The sequence below is a fragment of the Drosophila kikkawai genome, chromosome 3L, assembly GCF_030179895.1.
Source record: "Drosophila kikkawai strain 14028-0561.14 chromosome 3L, DkikHiC1v2, whole genome shotgun sequence".
NCBI classification, from domain to species: Eukaryota; Metazoa; Arthropoda; class Insecta; order Diptera; family Drosophilidae; genus Drosophila; species Drosophila kikkawai.
The window spans coordinates 10,970,189-10,988,871 of NC_091730.1; the positions used below are offsets into that span (position 1 = coordinate 10,970,189).

General features: G+C 41.6%; 1 protein-coding gene across 3 annotated transcripts in view; it reads left to right on the forward strand.

The window, feature by feature from the left end:
• The first annotated feature begins 550 nt into the window (after positions 1-550).
• Positions 551-18,683, forward strand: part of sNPF-R (short neuropeptide F receptor) — a 33,487-nt gene continuing 15,354 nt past the window's right edge. The window contains exons 1-2 of one of the 3 annotated variants that reach the window (XM_017178658.3): positions 551-1,002; positions 13,930-15,971. In XM_017178658.3, the coding sequence (XP_017034147.1) occupies positions 14,166-15,965 (1,800 nt within the window). In that variant the 5' untranslated portion in view covers positions 551-1,002; positions 13,930-14,165 and the 3' untranslated portion in view covers positions 15,966-15,971. Of the gene's footprint in view, positions 1,003-4,837; positions 4,886-13,929; positions 15,972-18,683 lie in introns of those variants that run through there. The other 2 variants (XM_070285861.1, XM_070285862.1) reach the window with 2 other exon arrangements.

The following is an 18,683-nucleotide window of genomic DNA, read 5'->3' on the forward strand; positions in this document are numbered from 1 at the left end:
TATACCAATATTGGTCATTACTAGGCTCGTACAAGGAACTTGTCTTTCGATATAAAACCTATATATTTTAGTTTTGAAAAAACTTTAAAGAATAATTAATAAAGTAAATAGTTTCTTAGTCCTTAATTCGTGTTGACTTTAAAAGTTACACAAGTTATTTTAACATTTAATACTTTAACTTGATATCTTCCTTTTCTTTCCAACAGATTTATGAGGCTCACATTACCCAATCCATCAGTTTTTGGTTCATGTAAAGCCCGAAACCGCTTTCCACTCCCTTTACTGGCAGACATCACCCGACCCTTGAGTCTACCCAGGAACTCACTCAATAACGGTTCGCCCACTCATCTCCCTTGGCTGTTGAGTGAGCGCAACACTGCGAATACGTAACATACGGACCCCGATGCATATCGCGTATACGCAGCGAGCGAAACCACTCAAGGGCCTCGGGTGAACCCGAAGTCTTATCAGCAGCTAACCTGTTGGTCGGTTGCTCCGACGCACGAACTCGGACCGTTCAGTTGCCTGTGATTCTTCGTTGGCGGCGGATGCGAAAATCGGCATATTGACTCGGTGGAAAATCTAGGAGAAGCATTCTCGAACATAGGGAAAACTGTCTTCGGCGGAAGGCTAAAATATTTTCATTGTGCAGTGAAGAACTGATAGCGAAAGTGTGAGAGTGGAAGCGAGGAGGAGACCAAACAAGTGGCGGAACGTGCTCGAGTGCCTCCATCCTTGCGGTTTTTGGTTTTGTGTCTCGAGCCCCTCCGTCCCGCATTTATACATACACCGCATAAGCGGTGTTGACACGTCGGCGGTCGCCAGTTTTCCGTTTTTATTTACACTCCTGTTTATACTTTTTTTGCCCGAGAACTTTTCGACTTTTCCGACAATAATATTTAACGGCCAGAGTGAGAGTTAAAGTTTAACTGGCTGCAAAATAAACTTGAAATTAAATCAATTTGACAAGGCAAGCAGTTGGAGGGAGTGAGTGAGTGAGGGGTGAGTCTGGTTGGAACACCAAAATGTATTTGTTAATAAGTTTGACATGTTTTTGGGGGTCCGGTCAAAGTATATCCCCGAGTATATTCATTACGAACCGAACAAATTGAATTCCAGTCAACTTTTCTTTGCGGCCTTTTTCTTTGCCTCGCTCTCCCACAAAGAAAAGTTTTATTCCGCTGCCAAAAAGAGGCCCGAAAAAAGCATTCAACTTTTATATTGTTTTGCGACAAAACAAATAAGTTAGCTGAAAAAGAAAAAAATAAATAAAATGCGAGAATGTTAAAAGGAACCGAGGAAGAAAAGAGTGTACGGGGGAAAGAGATAACATTAGGGAAAACCCAATTGCATTTAAAAGAAAACGAAAGCCGTATGGTGGGAGGCACGTACTCTGCTTACTTTTTATGTCCAAATCAAATGGCTTGGCCGTGACTGTTCCTTAATTAAAAATGCAAATTTCCCTTTAATTTTAATGGCTCCCTCGAAGTAAGCGTCTGAAGATGCTCCGAACACAACTCTAGATTGATTCTAATTGATCCCCTCTGACACGGCTGCCAGTCATTCAGTCATCCAGTCATCCGTCAATTGTTGATTCGATAAACAAATGCATTGATTGCTCTTGCTTTTGTCCGCCAGGGCGAATGCTAATGACTGTGCTGTTCAGGTGGGAATTGGTCAAGTTTACCCGGCGTATACGTAATGTTAATCATTATTGCCTGGGGAACCAGCCTGCATAAGTGATAAGCGTGTGGGGAAACTCGTTCACAGATGATTGATGGCCTGCTGCGCATATGCTTCTCATGAACACGTATTAATGTGATTTTGATTTGCCATTGAACTCGTTGGGAAACTTGAGTAATTAATAATCTAGAATCAAAACTCATCAAACTCATTTCGCTCAATCGCAAAATCTTTAGCCACTCGAGTCGGGAACGTGGCTAAGATACCAATAGCCTGGGGGAATGCACAGTGCTTCGAGGGGATAGCCAGGATATGAGAGAAGGAGGAAAATTCCGCTGCGTAAAAGGAAAACGCATTTCAATTTGCATATCAGACCGCGTCAGCTCTTGCAGATAGCCAGTGAAATGGGTATTCGAGGCAATTTCAGGTTGCCGAAATTCCGCAATTGAGGCGAAAATTGCCAAGATGGGTGGTCTGAATGTCTTCAGTCGATTAAGATAGTTTCCCCCATTCCTCTGTGGTCCAACCTCGGCTCTTGCCTCCCCTCCATTTGCATTTAAATCAACTTTGTGGCACTTTTCGAGCTGCAAATATTTATTTTTTACTTCTGGTTTTCAACCCATTAATGGGGGATATAAGACTGGGAATTCAAGGAACTAAGTGTAGGTATAAAGTTGAGTTTGTAAAATAAAATACCAATAACAGACTTTATGACAAAGTTTTCTTTTTAAACTTCCCCATTTGGCATTTATTTTGAATAACCATTTATTCGCTGGAAAATATTTACACATTTTTAATAAAAAGTCAAAGACAAATATTGACTTTGAGTCAGCGAAAGCTGAACATTCAACTGAACATGGCTTATGTCCTCCAGATATATTTTCTGAATTGTAAAAAAATATTTGCATTGCGGCATGAAAAGCGAACCTTTAAAATGGTTTTTTAAAGTCTCAAATTAAATTATACTTATTCAAAAAGTATTAAGCAAAAAGGATTCTAAGTACTATTTTCTATATACAAAAAAATGTATGAAGCCTAAGCTTCTTTGCATACTCACTTGGTGTTTCCTTACATCTTTTTTACGAGTTTTTTAACACCGCTTTCCTTTTTATTGGTTACTAAGTTTTTCATGAATTATGCACAAGTCTGGGTATATTTATTCTGGTACAGATATATGTGTGGGTATATACCTTCGTGTGTTTATGAGTGAAATGCCTTGATAAGGAATGCGTAAGGGCAGCGAGAACGACCAGCTGCTTGAATTTATTTGATTTCTCACAGTCGCAAGTCACAGGTGACATGTTTACGGCCAATCTGAGCGATGGAGGCCCCGGACTCGAGGACTCCTCGATGCTGAATGCCAGAATGCCCGGGCAGAGAGCCTGGGGAACAGGGGAGCTCAGGCCACGACACGACCATAAAACGATTGCCATTCTCAAGGACAGCAGCAGCCGTTGCCAATGGCATTGCCGTGACAGTTGCCTTTGACTTGGTCTTTGGTCCAAGATCCCTCTGCCGCAATGTAATCTGGGCCCAAAGGTTTGGGGGGCTTGGGGAGTGGGAGAAGGGGATGCCTCCTATTGACAGTCAGTCAGACATTTGTGGCTAGGATTTTCAAATTTCTCCAGAGACCAACAGCAGGGAGGCAGGGAGAGCTTTGGCTCCACTCCATGTTGGCTTTCAATTTACCTTCATGTCTGGTTATGATTTCGGTCCGTGCAGTTGCTCACTTAACTTTAGTCAATAATTCAGGGCCCACTGGGAAGCAGGCAGAGCCACACGACGCCGGGCGGAGGGCCTCCTAATGCAGGCCAAAAAATTAATTGCTTTTCAATTAAACGACGGACGGAATAGGGAAAAATCACTTCGCCAAAGCTTGATGAACCCAGAAACCGCATTTGGGGGCCTGGGGATTTGGATTGAAGTGAAGACCATTACTGGCTATAGAAAACAGCCTATACCCTGCGGCCAACAGAGTAATTAATTCTCTATTCGCAGTGGAGTTCTCTGATTCTGTGATTTATCAAAAGTTTAAATATTAAAGTAGAGATGTGACACATTTTAAGGCTAAGCTAAAAGCTGCTCTAAAAGAAGGAAGTCCCGAGAATCCTTTTAGTGCTTCACAAAGTGAATTTTTTATTTCTCAAGTTAAAGTTAATAGAGTGTAAAGTTTTCTTCATATACTTTTTGCTAAATAATTCATGAAAACCCCCTCATTTAAATTCAAATGTACAAGAGCTACAAATTCCATTGCAAAGTTGCGAGAGAACTTTTCGCCTTGTCATTTCCCCGAAACATAACCTATTTAGAATAATCTATGCGAGGGCAAAGTTTTTCTCGAAACATCATTGTGTGCTGCCAGAGTTCAGTGGAAGAGTATTTATCGATTCATTATCATATCGCTATCAACTGGCCAGGGTCTCCACCATCGCCACCGCCGCTGTCATCGTCGTCGTCGTCATCATCATCCTCGGTAACGGAACACGAAACCATCCCCATACCCATCCGGACCCCAACTCCTGGACTGCAACCCCATATCGGGTCGAACAGACCGCGGCCGCACCGCGGTTCAAATATCATTAAAATGCAAAAATTGACGAGCTACGTGGAGGAGCCGCGAAGGATGGGCGGTCTTTGCTTTGGTGGCCGCAAGCCCCGGATAGAGATAGCCGGATAATAAGTGGGCGTAGTCCGGGGACGCCCCCGGACTCTGGTTTAGCTGAGAGCCCGGCCATGAAGTGAACATTTAATTAATTTCGTTTGTTGTCTTGGTACGTTGATTAAAACGCCATTTACAACATTTTGCCTGCATTTAAGTCAGCGCTAAGTGAGTTGCTTATTAATTTGCATAGACCGGGCCAAGTACTGCACTGCCTGTGTGTATGTATATTATATCGATTTCTAAATGAACATATTGCAGACATTAATCTGCATAATGATAAATGGAAATCGAGACGGAATGGCGAATAATCCGGTCGAAGGTCAGCAGCTGGTAGGAAACGAGGATAACTTAATCGCCGTAAAACATCTGCCACCGAAAAGGTCAAGTCTCAATTTGTATGAGTTGTTTCTCTTTTAAGATTATGTACGGCTTAGCTCTCAGATTAATGTTACAACTTTTTGTGAGAGTTTTTATGGTGGTGTCAGTTCTTGTGGCAGGAGTAAGTATACCTAAGCAGGATTAAAACGGAATTTTCTTAATGTGAGTGCGATTTTGACCCAAATGTTGACTAATGAATTAATTTATTTCAATGAAATTCGTGTCAATATTGTCAAGTAAAGCCTTATGAAAGCTCAAAGACACAAATTTAATTAACTAAATGAGAGAGTTAGAGAATATAGAAACTAAAGAGTAAAATGATGATTTTATAGAAACTGTTTCTCATAATAACAACAAACCTTAGCAGACTGAATTAATTTTAAAGACTTAATTGTTTTGCTTTTAAACTTAAAAGTATATATCTAAAATTATATTCATCCCCTGATACCTAATGTTTTTTCTTTAGAAATATTTTTAATAAATAATTTTCATAAATATAAACATTCTTTCTCTCTTGTTTGGCCTCTCAGGGCATAAAGTTGTCCAAGTTCTTGTGTTCTCCCTGGTCGCCATAAAAGATTTACATTTCCCCGCTTCGGTATGATTTATAATGTAGATGATTTCCGCGTTTCTCTCTCACTTCTCGACTTTCATGGCTTCAAGACTTTAGAGATTACCCAATTTGGTTAACAAGGATGGATACCCTGAATTCCAAGGCAATTTTCCGGGGCCAAGGCTTCGTCCTGTTAAAGCGCATATTCTCGGTGACCAATGGTTTTGGGTCGAGGGGTTTCGAGAGCGATGCCTGCCAAATGGCTGGGTTTTTCCTCATTATGACTGACGACAGATGAAGACGCTTTCACAGTGCAGTGCCTTCTGATAAGGACAGTTGTGATAAAGACAAAAGGCGAAAAGGGATTGCTTTATCGCGGGCAGGACAACAAACCCGTGGAGCGTAGACCGTGGAGCGGTACTTGTCCGGCTGAGATTGCTCTTCTAGAGCTGAATTTATGAAGCCATTGTCTCCTGCTTAACCGCAAACGACTTGCAGGGGAAGCTGCACTAAATGGCCAATTAATTATGGTCACTGCCCCTTGAACCAGCCGAGCACACATGCTCGCCAAGTGCAATAGGGATGATAATTTCAAGCATAAACTGAAATAAATCAACAAAAATTGAGATTATATTATTTTATAATAAATAATATGAAAATATTTAAGAATTTATAGAAACTTTTAAAGTTCAATAGACATATTTCTGAGAAATAAATAATTTTAAGATACAATATTGGAAAATACTCTTCAAAAATTTGTTGCAAAAATCTTTTAAAAAGAAAAACCCAGCTTTTCTTTTTAATTTTTAATCTAAATATTGTATAGAAATATCGATTTTTTCCTTCCATCTCTAGAGTGCACTCTTAAAGCACCCCGTGGGGTCTGCAATAGAAAGCAGATACGCAGACTTGAGCCCAAGACAAAAGGAGAACGGGAGCTCCTCCACGTATAGTCGCAATAAAATTCATTGATTTTCATTCGGTTTGAATATTGGTTGGGCTTTGCCATATGTGTGCGGGCCGACGACGATGTCGCCGCCGCTGCGTGTTATGCAAGAACATTTGTTCACAAAGAGGATGGGACACAGGATACAGGACACGGGCCGGGACCAAGGTTGTGCAAACAAATGGCGTCAAAAGACAAGGGAAATTGGTTTTGTTATTGTTGCTGTGGCGGCAGCCTGAAAAAGGTTTAACGCCTAAACAAGTGAGCAATGCCAAACAAGGAAAAGGCACAAAATGAGCCATACAAACAGCGATAAAGGAATTTGGCCAAAAAGGGTTAACGTTGCGGTAAGGTGCAGGCGGGGGTGGTGCCGACTTTGAAATATTCTGATTATCCTTGAAGTGATGGAATATGAAGGTCTATCAGGGAACTCTATTCAGTTAACCCCACAAAAAGATTTGAACAAGAGATTTGTATGAACACAAATAGAAACCTTACTGGGGCTTTAAAAAAAATCTTGATTCTTATGAGGATGGTTTTGAAAAAAACTTAGTTTATATAATTTACAAACATAACTGTCTTCCTTCAATTCTTCCCTCTTTCCACCCATCTTTATCTGCGACTTTTCGGTTATTAAAAAGTGTTTTAGACAAAACCAATCTGGCCCAAAAAATCTTGGTAAAATTTACAACTTGCTCATTTCAACGCCCCCAACCAAATAAACACATTTCAGGCTGCCGGAGATAATCTCAAAAAATACGAACAGCCTTTATGTACTCGAGCGGCGAATGGTAAATGAAATTATTGTCCTTGCATATGCAAAATGAGAATTGTGAGTAAACAAGCCGAGGAAGGATAAGGCTGGCAGGACAGCCAGACGACAGGGGGCAAACAGACTGACAGAGAGACAGACAGCTGCGGGAGAGGGGCTAGTGTCCTCGTTAGGCACACCTCCTGTCACTGTCCCTAGTCCTGTAAACTAAGACTGCGGCTGAGCTCGGCCCGCCCTCCGGCGAAAACGCCCCATATGTCGCTCACTCGAAAGTTCAACGCTGCTGCCCTGTGGCCTTGGCATTTGCATTTTTATTTCAGCTTCGGCTTGCGTTTCGGTTATTACTACTGGGATGGGGTTGTGGAGTGGGAGTGGCAGTGGGCGGAGTGCCAGCTCATGACAACTGCGACTGCACATAATTTGCAAAAAGTTCCAGCCGTTTCAGCAGGCACTCTCCTGCGAAAATGCTTATGGAAAATGATGATTAAACATTCAGCCCACGCCCCGAACAGGGAGATGGCCAGAAAATTTCAAGGCGTTGTCCTGTTTAACTGGTCCGGTTAACCTTATCTTGAGGTTGCAGGCAAAACAGGAAAACTGCTTCGTTAGTTCTCCGGAATCCGGACCCATGTTTTTTTTTTTGGCTGCTACAAGCCAGATACTTTTTGGCAAGGAAACGAAAACTGGCGGGGATGGACTACCAGAAAAGGGATAAATCAGATTTTCTTAAAGTGAGATATAATATTTTTTAATATTTCCAAGAATTAATGTTAATTTTTTTCCCTGCTACAAGCAGGCAATGAAATCATGGCAAATCTGCTCTTAAACCGCTTCAGCAATCGTTCGCGTATATAGTTTGATGAGTTTTAATAACAGTCCTCAAATTTGTTTGGCTTTTTTGAAGAGCTTAGATTGCCGGCAATCAAAAAGAAATCGCCTTTTATGGTTTGTTTTCATTATTGTGCGCAATTTTCCACGGATCATAATTGGCCTGACCACGTTCCGTGTATTCATGTGGAGAGGAGACTGCCATCCACTCGTGGCAATTGTAATTGCTGCCATATTCAAATTGTGTTTTTTTTTCGAGGGATTTTAAAGCTCGATGGGAAAGCACTTACCACCACACACACAAACAGAGACACACAGCTTGGCTTGTTGTGAGAGATGGTCGGTCTCTGGATCTGATGGCTCTTTGGCCGCACGCCTCGTTGAACTTTAGCCAAAAGTGGCCGTGTAATTTGTATGAAATTCGTTTTGGTCTTTCTCTATTTTTTTCGGCTCTCCACTTTAAGTGGCTCGTGTTAGCAAACATTTCAATTTTCGAATAGAGACTGTCAGGTCTATGCAGAAAAAGCGGGCAGGTCGAGGGAAAAAGCACGACCAACTGGAGGGAAAGCCATCGAAACGGGGCCATCGGTAGGCTGACTTGTTTACATTTTGGCTCGACTGGCTGTGTTTGCCCTCGGATCAGGGGCGGGAGCTGGCCCGGTGAGTGGGGGAGGAGCTGGGTCAGTGAATGGTCCGCCCTTGGCCGTAAATTCATGTTAAAACAATCTTATTAATGGCTATAAGGGCCCTTCCTGTCCCAATCTTTCTAATAATGTTTAACTGCGATTTTTATTTGCGATTTCTGTTTTTGCTTTTTTTGATAAAATATTACCGCCTGGATTTCCTGTTGCTGTTGCGTGTTTTTTTGTTTTTGTTGCTTGCCAATTTTAGCCATTTAGTTTGATTTCGGTGTTATCTTTATGCGAATGCCGCTGTCGCTTATCGCCCGGTCTGTCCACACCGACCTTAATGGGCTTAGCCTGGTCGAAACGGGATCGGGAATGGGGGATCGGGGTCCGGGCATTGCAGGAAGTTACCGGAGGTGGATAGGAGCTTCTATGTTGCCCAAGCAATTTGCTATTTTTGTCGGTTTTATTTAGCATTATATTTAGTCAGGGTATTTGTCGAGCAGAGATTAGGTTGGATAGGACCAAATAGAATCGAATTATATATGCTAAATAGCTTCATTTGGTTTGGGTTGTATGCTAAAATACAAATTTGTGGAAGTAAAAATATGAAATAATTATTTTTAAGGTTTATTTTTAGAGCAAATATTAAACTTTAATATTAAAGTACCAGAGAAAGTCTTTGATTTATATGAAAGACTAATAAAATTATTAAATGTAAAACTATTAATTTTATAAATCCAAATTAAATCAATTTTTTTTTGGATTGCTTTGATATACTTTATGGTGATTTCTTCTTTATCAAAAGCATTTGTTTTAGTTTATATTTACAAACACAAAATGTGCGATAAACCTTGGTGTATAAATCCCCAACTAAAGGGTATTTAAATTCACCTGCTGATCGAAATTAGATTTTATTTTCGCCTCTTTATGACAATTATTCTGATATATATTTGGATTTTGATATATACAACTCGCGGTATTCTGTATTCACCTACGTATTCTATATTTATGTGTCCCTTGTCAATGTGAGTCGAGTGAGTTTGCTGGACTAGTACTTGCCTCACTTTGAGTGGGAATAACTCTTTCCTAATTAGTTGCCGGCCAAATAAATCAACAAATAAATTAGAGCGCCGCAGTGCTCATAGGAATGAATCTACATATATATAATATATCATATGCGTATGAATAATTCTCGACCCGGCATTTCAACAATATGCAAAGTGGCTGCTGCTTACGAGTGAGGGCAACAATTTAAAGTGCCTGACTATAGCTATGGCTGAAAATAACATATAGCGAAGGCGAAATTTTAATTAAATTCCGCGTCATCAGTCGATCCATGACACTGACACTGACACAGACGCTGAACACATGTTCCCTTCGAGGCCTCAACGGATTGTATCCGTTCTCGTCTGTCTGGACTCTAATCTGTTGAGTAATTTCTTTGATGGCGAATAAAACTTTTTGCCGCTGGCAGCCTCTTTTCACGCGAAACTAACGTCAAAGTTCCGCGGGAACTTTGTAATTGATCATCGTATAAAAAAAGGCCATGTTAATTAGAAGCAAAACTCTGGATGCGAAAGCGGCATTGGTCACTGGCCCACATCATTAGTGGAGGGAATTTATGCGCCCGGCTAATGGCATAGTTTCCATCTGCACGAGACTCAGCTTTTCCTGAATGTTCGAGACCGAAAATGCTTAAAAAGTAGTTAAGGCCGACTGCCAACACGCCACAGAGCTTAGCCAAAGTTTATTTCCGGACAAAAAAAGAAGATATATATATATATATCCTGAAGTTATGGCTGTCACGAATAAAGTGCAGTCTTAAATGGCTTTAATAATAATTTATGAGCATGTCAAGAACTTCAAAAAGCTAGGTAAATAATTTTATGAAAACGTTGAAAGATTTATGTTTATCAAAGCCAATAAACACCTGTCATAATCCATAAATTAAGTGTTTGTTAAATGATTTCAAATGTATCTGATTGCTTCTCTGTGGTCATTCAACTGATAATAATTGGTGTTTTGATGTGCATTTGCAAGCAATTATGGAAATAGTTTTTAAATTGTTATTGTTACTGTCTTATCTACTCAATATAGCAAACAAATTTATTTATTTGTTTTTGATTATTATTTTAGAAGTGGCAATCATCACACTTGAACGTTATCTGGCCTCTAACTTTATATTAAAATTAATCAGGTTCTCTAGAATTTCCTTTTCTTTATTTTTTTCTTTTTTGCTACCCTCGTCTTTCTTACTTCCTCTTTGAAATGGTAAATCGAAAGGGCTTTGGGCGAATAAAAGAAACGAGGGGACCTTTGCCCTATTCACTTTTTTTTAGCACTCTGTTTGACTATCCGTCCTGCCAATAAACCGCCCTGACAGTCCATTGAGATACGCTTTAACTGCATCTTTAAGCCTCAGAGCGATGAGAATTCATTAATGGTTTTTGCCCTCTGGACCGATGCATGCACCTTGTGGCCATAAAATTCCCCAAGCGCCTATAAGTAGGCCATATACTCTGGCACTTATAGCCGGCGCAGGGCGACGTGTTGTTTATGTTTTTTGTTGCTGTTGTTGTTGTTTTTGTTGTTTCTGATATTGCGGGTAGCAAAATAAAATCCCATTAAAGTGAGCGTTTGTTCTCGCCCAGGCCATATCGCCTTGTTTCATTATGTCACGGGCTCAAAGATAAATCGTTGTCGTAGAAGAAGCTTCAGCAGAGGGAAGATAATACATTTAGAAAAATTATGCAGACTTGTGGTTCAATATTCTTTGAAATAAAAATGATAGGGTATGGGGTATTTTATATATTTAATTTTTAATTTATTAAGATTTTCTTGAGAATTAAAATTATTGCAGCTATATCTACGGGCCATTTTTGTTTTAATTATAAATTTATAAAGATTTCTTTTAAGGGTAAATTGGTGATTTATAAAAAAGTATTGCTTAAGTCAGATTTTAAAAATATATTTTCACAATTATGTAGAAATATTTGTAAGTTTTTCTAAGAAATTGTTGATGAGCTATTCATCAAAGGGCCACAAGAATCAATGTAATTCAAAAAATAATCTCTTAAGAGCCTAGAAATAATATTAAAACTCCTTGTTTTAATTTTTTCTCCTAGTGCAGGCCATAAAGGCCAACAAAAAATGGTGACAAATGCATTAAAATTAAAATTGCGAAGTGCCGCAGATCGGGAGCTCAAGGGGGGATGGGGAAAAGACTCCTCGGGCAGACAGCAGGATGACACACTCAAGCTGCTTTGTGCTGCTTGTTAGTAATGATAATGGGAATGCGGCGCGTGAGCCTTGCAGGACGACTAAGGGGAGGGAGGGGCTATTGAAGGCAAAGATCCTGGCACCCGGAACCAGCAAGATGCGGATGATGGCGATGATGATGTTGGCGACACTAGGGGCATGCCAACGGCGGCTGCTGGTAATGATTTTGATGAAGTTTACGTCTCTCACCAGCCAGCAAGCGATGGATAAATGCGTTCATAAAAAAAGAGACAAAACAGAAAATTGTTAACTGGCAATTTTTCTTGTTTCTCACGTTGTTGTCTCTCGCCTCTCTTTCTTTACACAATATCCGGCATTCGTGGCCATAACCTGGCCCACACAGTTCCGTCTATTAATTTATCAAAATTATTATTCTTTTGCCCTTGGCCCGCGGCATTTTTGGCATTCTTCCTGCTAACGGGGGTTCCGGGATTCCATATAACCTCTCCGTCTCTGCGAAACTTTGCATAATATCTTGAGTAATATTCGACCATTTCTCTTTGCCTTGGGAAAATTATTCAGTTTATTGCGGGAATAAAAAATGATAATAGATAGTCCAGACCATTAGCTGATTGAGTTCTTTTGAATTTTTAATGCCTTTCTATATTTATTCATTTATTTGGCTTGGGATTATTGTGTCCTGGTTGATTTATGATTAAATATGTATTACTTTTTACTAAGAAAAAACATTTTAAATTTTCTTTTCAGCTTTCACTTTCAATTTTGCCACAGTTATCCTTTTCTTTTATCCTTCTGCTCTCTAATAGTATTTTAAAAAATTCTGCCGACTCTGGTTTCCTTCTTTTAGTGACACACAATGGCCCTGGGTTCTAATTAAATTTTATCTGGTGACTGCATTCACCTTCTCGTGCTGAATATTGGCCTTGTTATCTGTGGCTCGGGGGTGTTCTGCATGTGTTCATTAAACGCAGGATTTCAATTTGCGGCCTTGTAAAGTTTCTCCAAACTCCCCCAAGCCGATGGTGTTGGAGACTCGCATTATCTGGGTGCGCCCCCCGAATATTTTACAGCAATTCAGAGGACTCTGGCGTACACCTGCACATTTGGCTAAACTTTTCCGGAGCGTTGTTAGGCGAATCCAATTAAATTTGCATTCAGTTGCCGAACGTGATCAGAAGCCATCAGCTATCGGCATATTTGCATCGTTGGTTTCTAGTTTCCTGCCAAAAGTTTCGGCCTTCTGGGCAAGCAATAAAATTCCAATGAACTTTCTCCCATTGTAAACACGGGCTTAAATGCCGCCCTCAAGGATTATTCTTGGTCGGGTGCAAGGTCATCACTTGGTCCCGACAGGTGTAAGGCCATTATCCAGGGTTCCCATTGACTGCAGCGTCTAATTAGGACCTTTGGGGGACAATGGCCATTTCGGCAGAAATCAATCTAGGCAATCAAGTTCAGAAGCCCCATTCAAGCGTTCTGGACTTGATGACCTCCTCTCATACAAAGAAAACTGAATACAGGGAATTATGTGGTGTACTTTGGATCAGAGAGTTACAGTAGAAGGCAGAAGAGTATGAACATACATCACTGGTAAATAACAAATTAAATATTAGAGAAAAACACATAAGAGTAATTTCTGTGGCTTCAATATTCAACTTAGCTTAGGCTTAAAGCTGTCCGAAGAGCATTCTAGTATCAAAGTTTCTAGAGATTTCCAACTGGATGGACAGTTAGAGACAGAAACTGTCACATTGGCATTGTTTTTAATAAACTCGGCTCGCCTCCGACCCTAAAGAGGGAGATGTCGGTACCAAGTTGTAGCTCGAAGCCGAGGGAGCGTGTCTGACAGCAACTAAAAATAAAAGCCAGTCAAGGCAACAACTTAATCCCTTTTGGCCAAAAAGCAGACAAACAAAAGGCAAAACAAGGAAAAGCGAAACCGTGGGGTACGAAAAAAAGCGAAAAACTTACTTTTTAAGTCCGTTTAAGAAGTATTCTACAAGGAAAACTTTGAACTAAGTTTGATGTACGTTAATGTTATGGGTATCTATCATGGAAAATGTGGACTATTTTAGATAATCAAGGTTAAGGCCAAATACGTTTATTACCACGTATTTGGCCTTAACCAACTACAAATATATCTAAGGGTTTATTGTTTCGGAAATTTCCTTTGCTATATCTTAAATCCTTTCTGTCTCCTCCCAAACTAAAATCCCTTTAATTTCTGTTCACTTACAGTACCCAAAGGCCAAGTCAATTAGCGATGAGCGTAATGTGGCAGCAACCGGCCTTGTGAATAGCCAAGAGGTTTTTGGCCAGGCCATCATCCAGCAAGGAGCTCAATTCCGGCGGCGACGGAAATGGCTGCTTAAGTGGTGCGCATCCGGACCGGAACCACCGGCAGCTACACGGGCACACTCATCCAGCACACACTCCAACCCATCCTAGACTCAACTCATCAGCCGGATCGAGCAATGGCCAACTTGAGCTGGCTGGCCACCACAACGCAGCTGCCACTGGTTAGCACGAGCAACTGGAGCCTGACTCCGCCCGGGAGCACGAGCATCAGCCTGGGAGATGTGTCTGCAGCAGCTGCAGCGGCAGTGGCGGCGGAGGATGACAGGACTGACGGGATCATCCACAACCAGTTTGTGCAGATCTTCTTCTATGTCCTCTACGCCACAGTCTTTGTGCTGGGGGTCTTTGGCAACGTCCTGGTCTGCTACGTGGTGCTGCGGAACCGGGCCATGCAGACGGTAACGAATATATTCATCACGAACCTGGCCCTCTCGGACATCCTGCTCTGCGTCCTGGCGGTGCCTTTTACGCCGCTCTACACGTTCATGGGTCGCTGGGCTTTTGGCAGGACCCTGTGCCATTTGGTGTCCTTCGCACAGGGCTGCAGCATCTACATATCCACCCTGACCCTGACCTCCATCGCCATAGATCGGTACTTCGTGATCATCTACCCCTTTCACCCGCGCATGAAGCTCTCCACGTGCATCGGGATCATAGTGAGCATCTGGGTGATAGCTCTCCTGGCCACTGTGCCCTACGGCATGTACATGAAGATGACCAATGAGCTGGTGAATGGTACTCAGGGCGGCAATGAGACGTTGTCGGAGGCGGCGCTCATGCTGAATGGGAGCTATGTGGCCCAGGGATCGGGATTCATCGAGGCGCCAGATGCCACCTCAGCGGCCGAGGCTTACAGGCAGGTAATGACTGGCGGGATGACGGGTCCGGAGATGCCATACGTAGGGGTATACTGCGAGGAGAACTGGCCATCGGAGCAGTATCGGAAGGTGTTTGGCGCCATCACCACTACGCTGCAGTTCGTGCTGCCCTTCTTCATCATCTCCATCTGCTATGTGTGGATCTCCGTGAAGCTGAACCAGCGGGCCAGGGCCAAGCCGGGATCGAAGTCCTCCCGGCGGGAGGAGGCGGATCGAGACCGGAAGAAGCGCACCAACCGCATGCTGATCGCCATGGTGGGAGTCTTCGGACTGAGCTGGCTGCCCATCAACGTGGTAAATATCTTCGACGACTTTGATGACAAGTCCAATGAGTGGCGCTTCTACATCCTGTTCTTCTTCGTGGCCCACTCGATCGCCATGAGCTCCACGTGCTACAACCCCTTCCTGTACGCCTGGCTGAACGAGAACTTCCGCAAGGAGTTCAAACACGTCCTGCCCTGCTTTAATCCCTCGAACAACAATATCATCAACATCACCAGGGGCTACAATCGCTCGGATCGGAACACCTGCGGCCCCCGGCTGCACCATGGCAAAGGCGAAGGGGGCCTGGGAGGCGGAGGCAGCTTGGATGCCGACGATCAGGATGAAAACGGGATCACCCAGGAGACGTGTCTGCCCAAGGAGAAGCTGCTGATCATTCCCAGGGAGCCGACCTATGGCAACGGCACGGGCGCAGTCTCGCCCATCCTCAGCGGTCGTGGCATCAATGCCGCCCTCGTCCATGGTGGAGAACACCAGATGCATCAGCTGCAGCCAACGCACCACCAGCAGGTGGAGCGTAATAGACGCATTCGACGGCGTACTGATGAGACGGATGGGGATTACCTGGACTCGGGTGATGAGCAGACGGTGGAGGTGCGCTTCAGCGAGACGCCCTTTGTCAGCACGGATAACACCACCGGCATCAGTATCCTTGAGACGAGCACGAGTCAGTGCCAGGACTCTGATGTGATGCTCGAGCTGGGGACGGGAGTCTGTGGCGGCGGAGGAGCGGCTCCCGGGAGGAGGTTCAACTGAGATAGGGTGAGTAATTTTGATGGGCAAAGGGAAGGAGCAAAGATGGGGGATAAGTAACAGAAATTATTTGGGTATATGAAAACTTTTACTTCATTAAACTTTATTTAAGACTGAGATTATACTTAATAGGAATTGTCTAGAAATAATTTAGTTGAGCTACTTTATGTTATTTCTGAGTTTATTTAATCAAAAACTTCTATTAACAACTGTGTTTTTCATTCTGTATATTTATTTATGATATTTTTAGCTTAAAATTACTTTACATTCCTTAGTTATTTATGGAATTATACCTTTTCAAGCTTTATATATATAAGCATAAATAACTTTGTGAGAAATCCAAACGAACCAAAGCTTTATTCCTTCTTTCCTTGTGGCCCGCGGATCGCTAAAGTTATTACAGACCAAAAGTTTGTTTGCAATATTTACAAATAAGTTTAATAATGTTCGTTCACAACAAAAGTTTGCTCTTGGCAAGCCAATAATATAAGCTATATATTTCATCAATATCACAAAGGAATTTTCCCATATCAAACATCCTTTTAGTCGGCAGAATCAAGGGGATTGCAAGTTCAGGAATAACAAGAAAGGAAGCTAACTTCGGCACGCCGAAGTTTGTATACCCTTGCAGATATTATTTCATAACATTTTACCTATACTTATTATGTTTAGAGTTTGACAGTTACAGTTTTACATTCCCAGTTTTACATTTTCTCTACATCTACCGATCGGTTTATATGGCAGCTATATGATATAGTTGTCCGATTTTCATAAAATTTATAGCAAAATTCGGAACTAATAAAATAAGCTTATATCTCAGAGTAGATAAAAATAGGTTGAAAAACAACGAAGTTATAATTTTTTTCGTATTAATTTCCCTATAGTTCCTATGGCAGCTATAAGATATAGTCGTCCGATTTTCATGAACTTTTTACCGAAATTCTGAAATAATATAAAATGGCCATATCTGAAAAATAGTGCCAAAATGTTGATAAACAGCAAAGTTAAAATTTTTTTTCTAAAAATTTATCGATCATTTGTATGGGAGCTATATGATATAGTCGTCCAATCCGGCCCGTTCCGACATATATAGCAGTGAGAGTATATAGAAGACTATATGCAAAGTTTCATTCAGATAGCTTTAAAACTGAGGGACTAGTTTGCGTAGAAACGGGCAGACGGACAGACGGACAGACGGACAGACGGACAGACGGACGGACAGACGGACAGACGGACATGGCTAGATCGACTCGGCTGTTGATGCTGATCAAGAATATATATACTTTATAGGGTCGGAAACGTCTCCTTCACTGCGTTGCAAACTTCTGACTGAAATTATAATACCCTGCAAGGGTATAAAAATTGCTTACCAAATCACATAGGTTTTTGATGAAGAAATTATCCTTTGTCCCGCACAAAGAGCAAACCATTAGTGGGAGCGAAATCAGAGCAAGCCGGCATGAATTTTATAAAATTTGCAGTAAGAGCATAACGAACTTGCAATCTTTATGTTCCTGTACCCTCGCCTTTTGCCACAAAGGCCAGCATTTGGCAGCAGATTCTCGGCAGCGTTTGGGGCCAAATTCCATTTGTTGGGCTGCACTCACCTGCATGGCAAGGATATTTCCCATACTTCTTCCACCCACCCACGGAGCAGTAAATCAACTGCCGGCAGTGCGAGTAGCAACTGCCATGAGTCAGCCGAAAGTTGCTGCCTGTCAGCGCACAAATCTCGGCCAGCTACGAACTCGGAGAAGTTCCGCATCCTCGAGATGGTAATAAAAAGTATGTTTTTTTTTTTTTTTCGTGAAGCAGGGAGTCCTGTAATTTCGTTTGCAGTGCAACATTTCTGGCAGTTATTATACTCTGCAAAGATGTACGAGTGAGAGTAAATAAAGAATGTGCGGGAATTTTATTAGTGCGCTTCTGTTTCAAAATAATCTCTTGACATACGAGAAATTTATTGTAAATTTCAAATTTTTATTTATTTTCTACTTTATATTTTATATTCAGGCACAAGTATGTAATACCCATTCAAGCTAAATTTATACAAGTCTTCATTTATTTCGGTCTTCTTTGCCTTTTTCCTCTTAATTTAAATTGGCTTAAGTCCGTTTTTACAAGCAGAAATGCCAAATAAATTTTCAAGGGCATTTCAGCTTCGATGTAAGCGGCTTAGTACGCACCAGAAATACTTTATGCATAAAGTTTCTTCTTTAAATGGCCAGTCGGAGAACTTTTGCAAGCGGCCAGCGGCTGTTGGCCGGAACCGACTGGGCCAGTGACGGATGGCCAAGACTTGGTAATGGATTACAGAAATATGAAAAACGTGCCGACAGTAAAGCGACCCTTTGACTTCCAAGGCTGGACAGGTGTGCAGCAGCAGCATAAACATATATAAACAAACTTAATATATGTACACAAATTACCAACTGAATTTGGATCATAAATGCCAAGCAAAATTTACATTATTTCGTAGTCCATTTATATGTATAAGTCTATGAAAATGTCTAGCCAGAGTATATTGAGGGGGTCATAAAGTTTAAAAATACATTTAATTCGATTAAAAGCAAAGCAAAGAGTTGAAGGCAACCAAGGAAACTGTCCATTTTTATTGAATTTAAGGGAAATAATCGGATTTTTGCCAGAGATTTAAAGAAGCTTATACTAAAACAAAAAAGGAACTAAAATAAAATACATATTTATACTCTGGCAATGTAT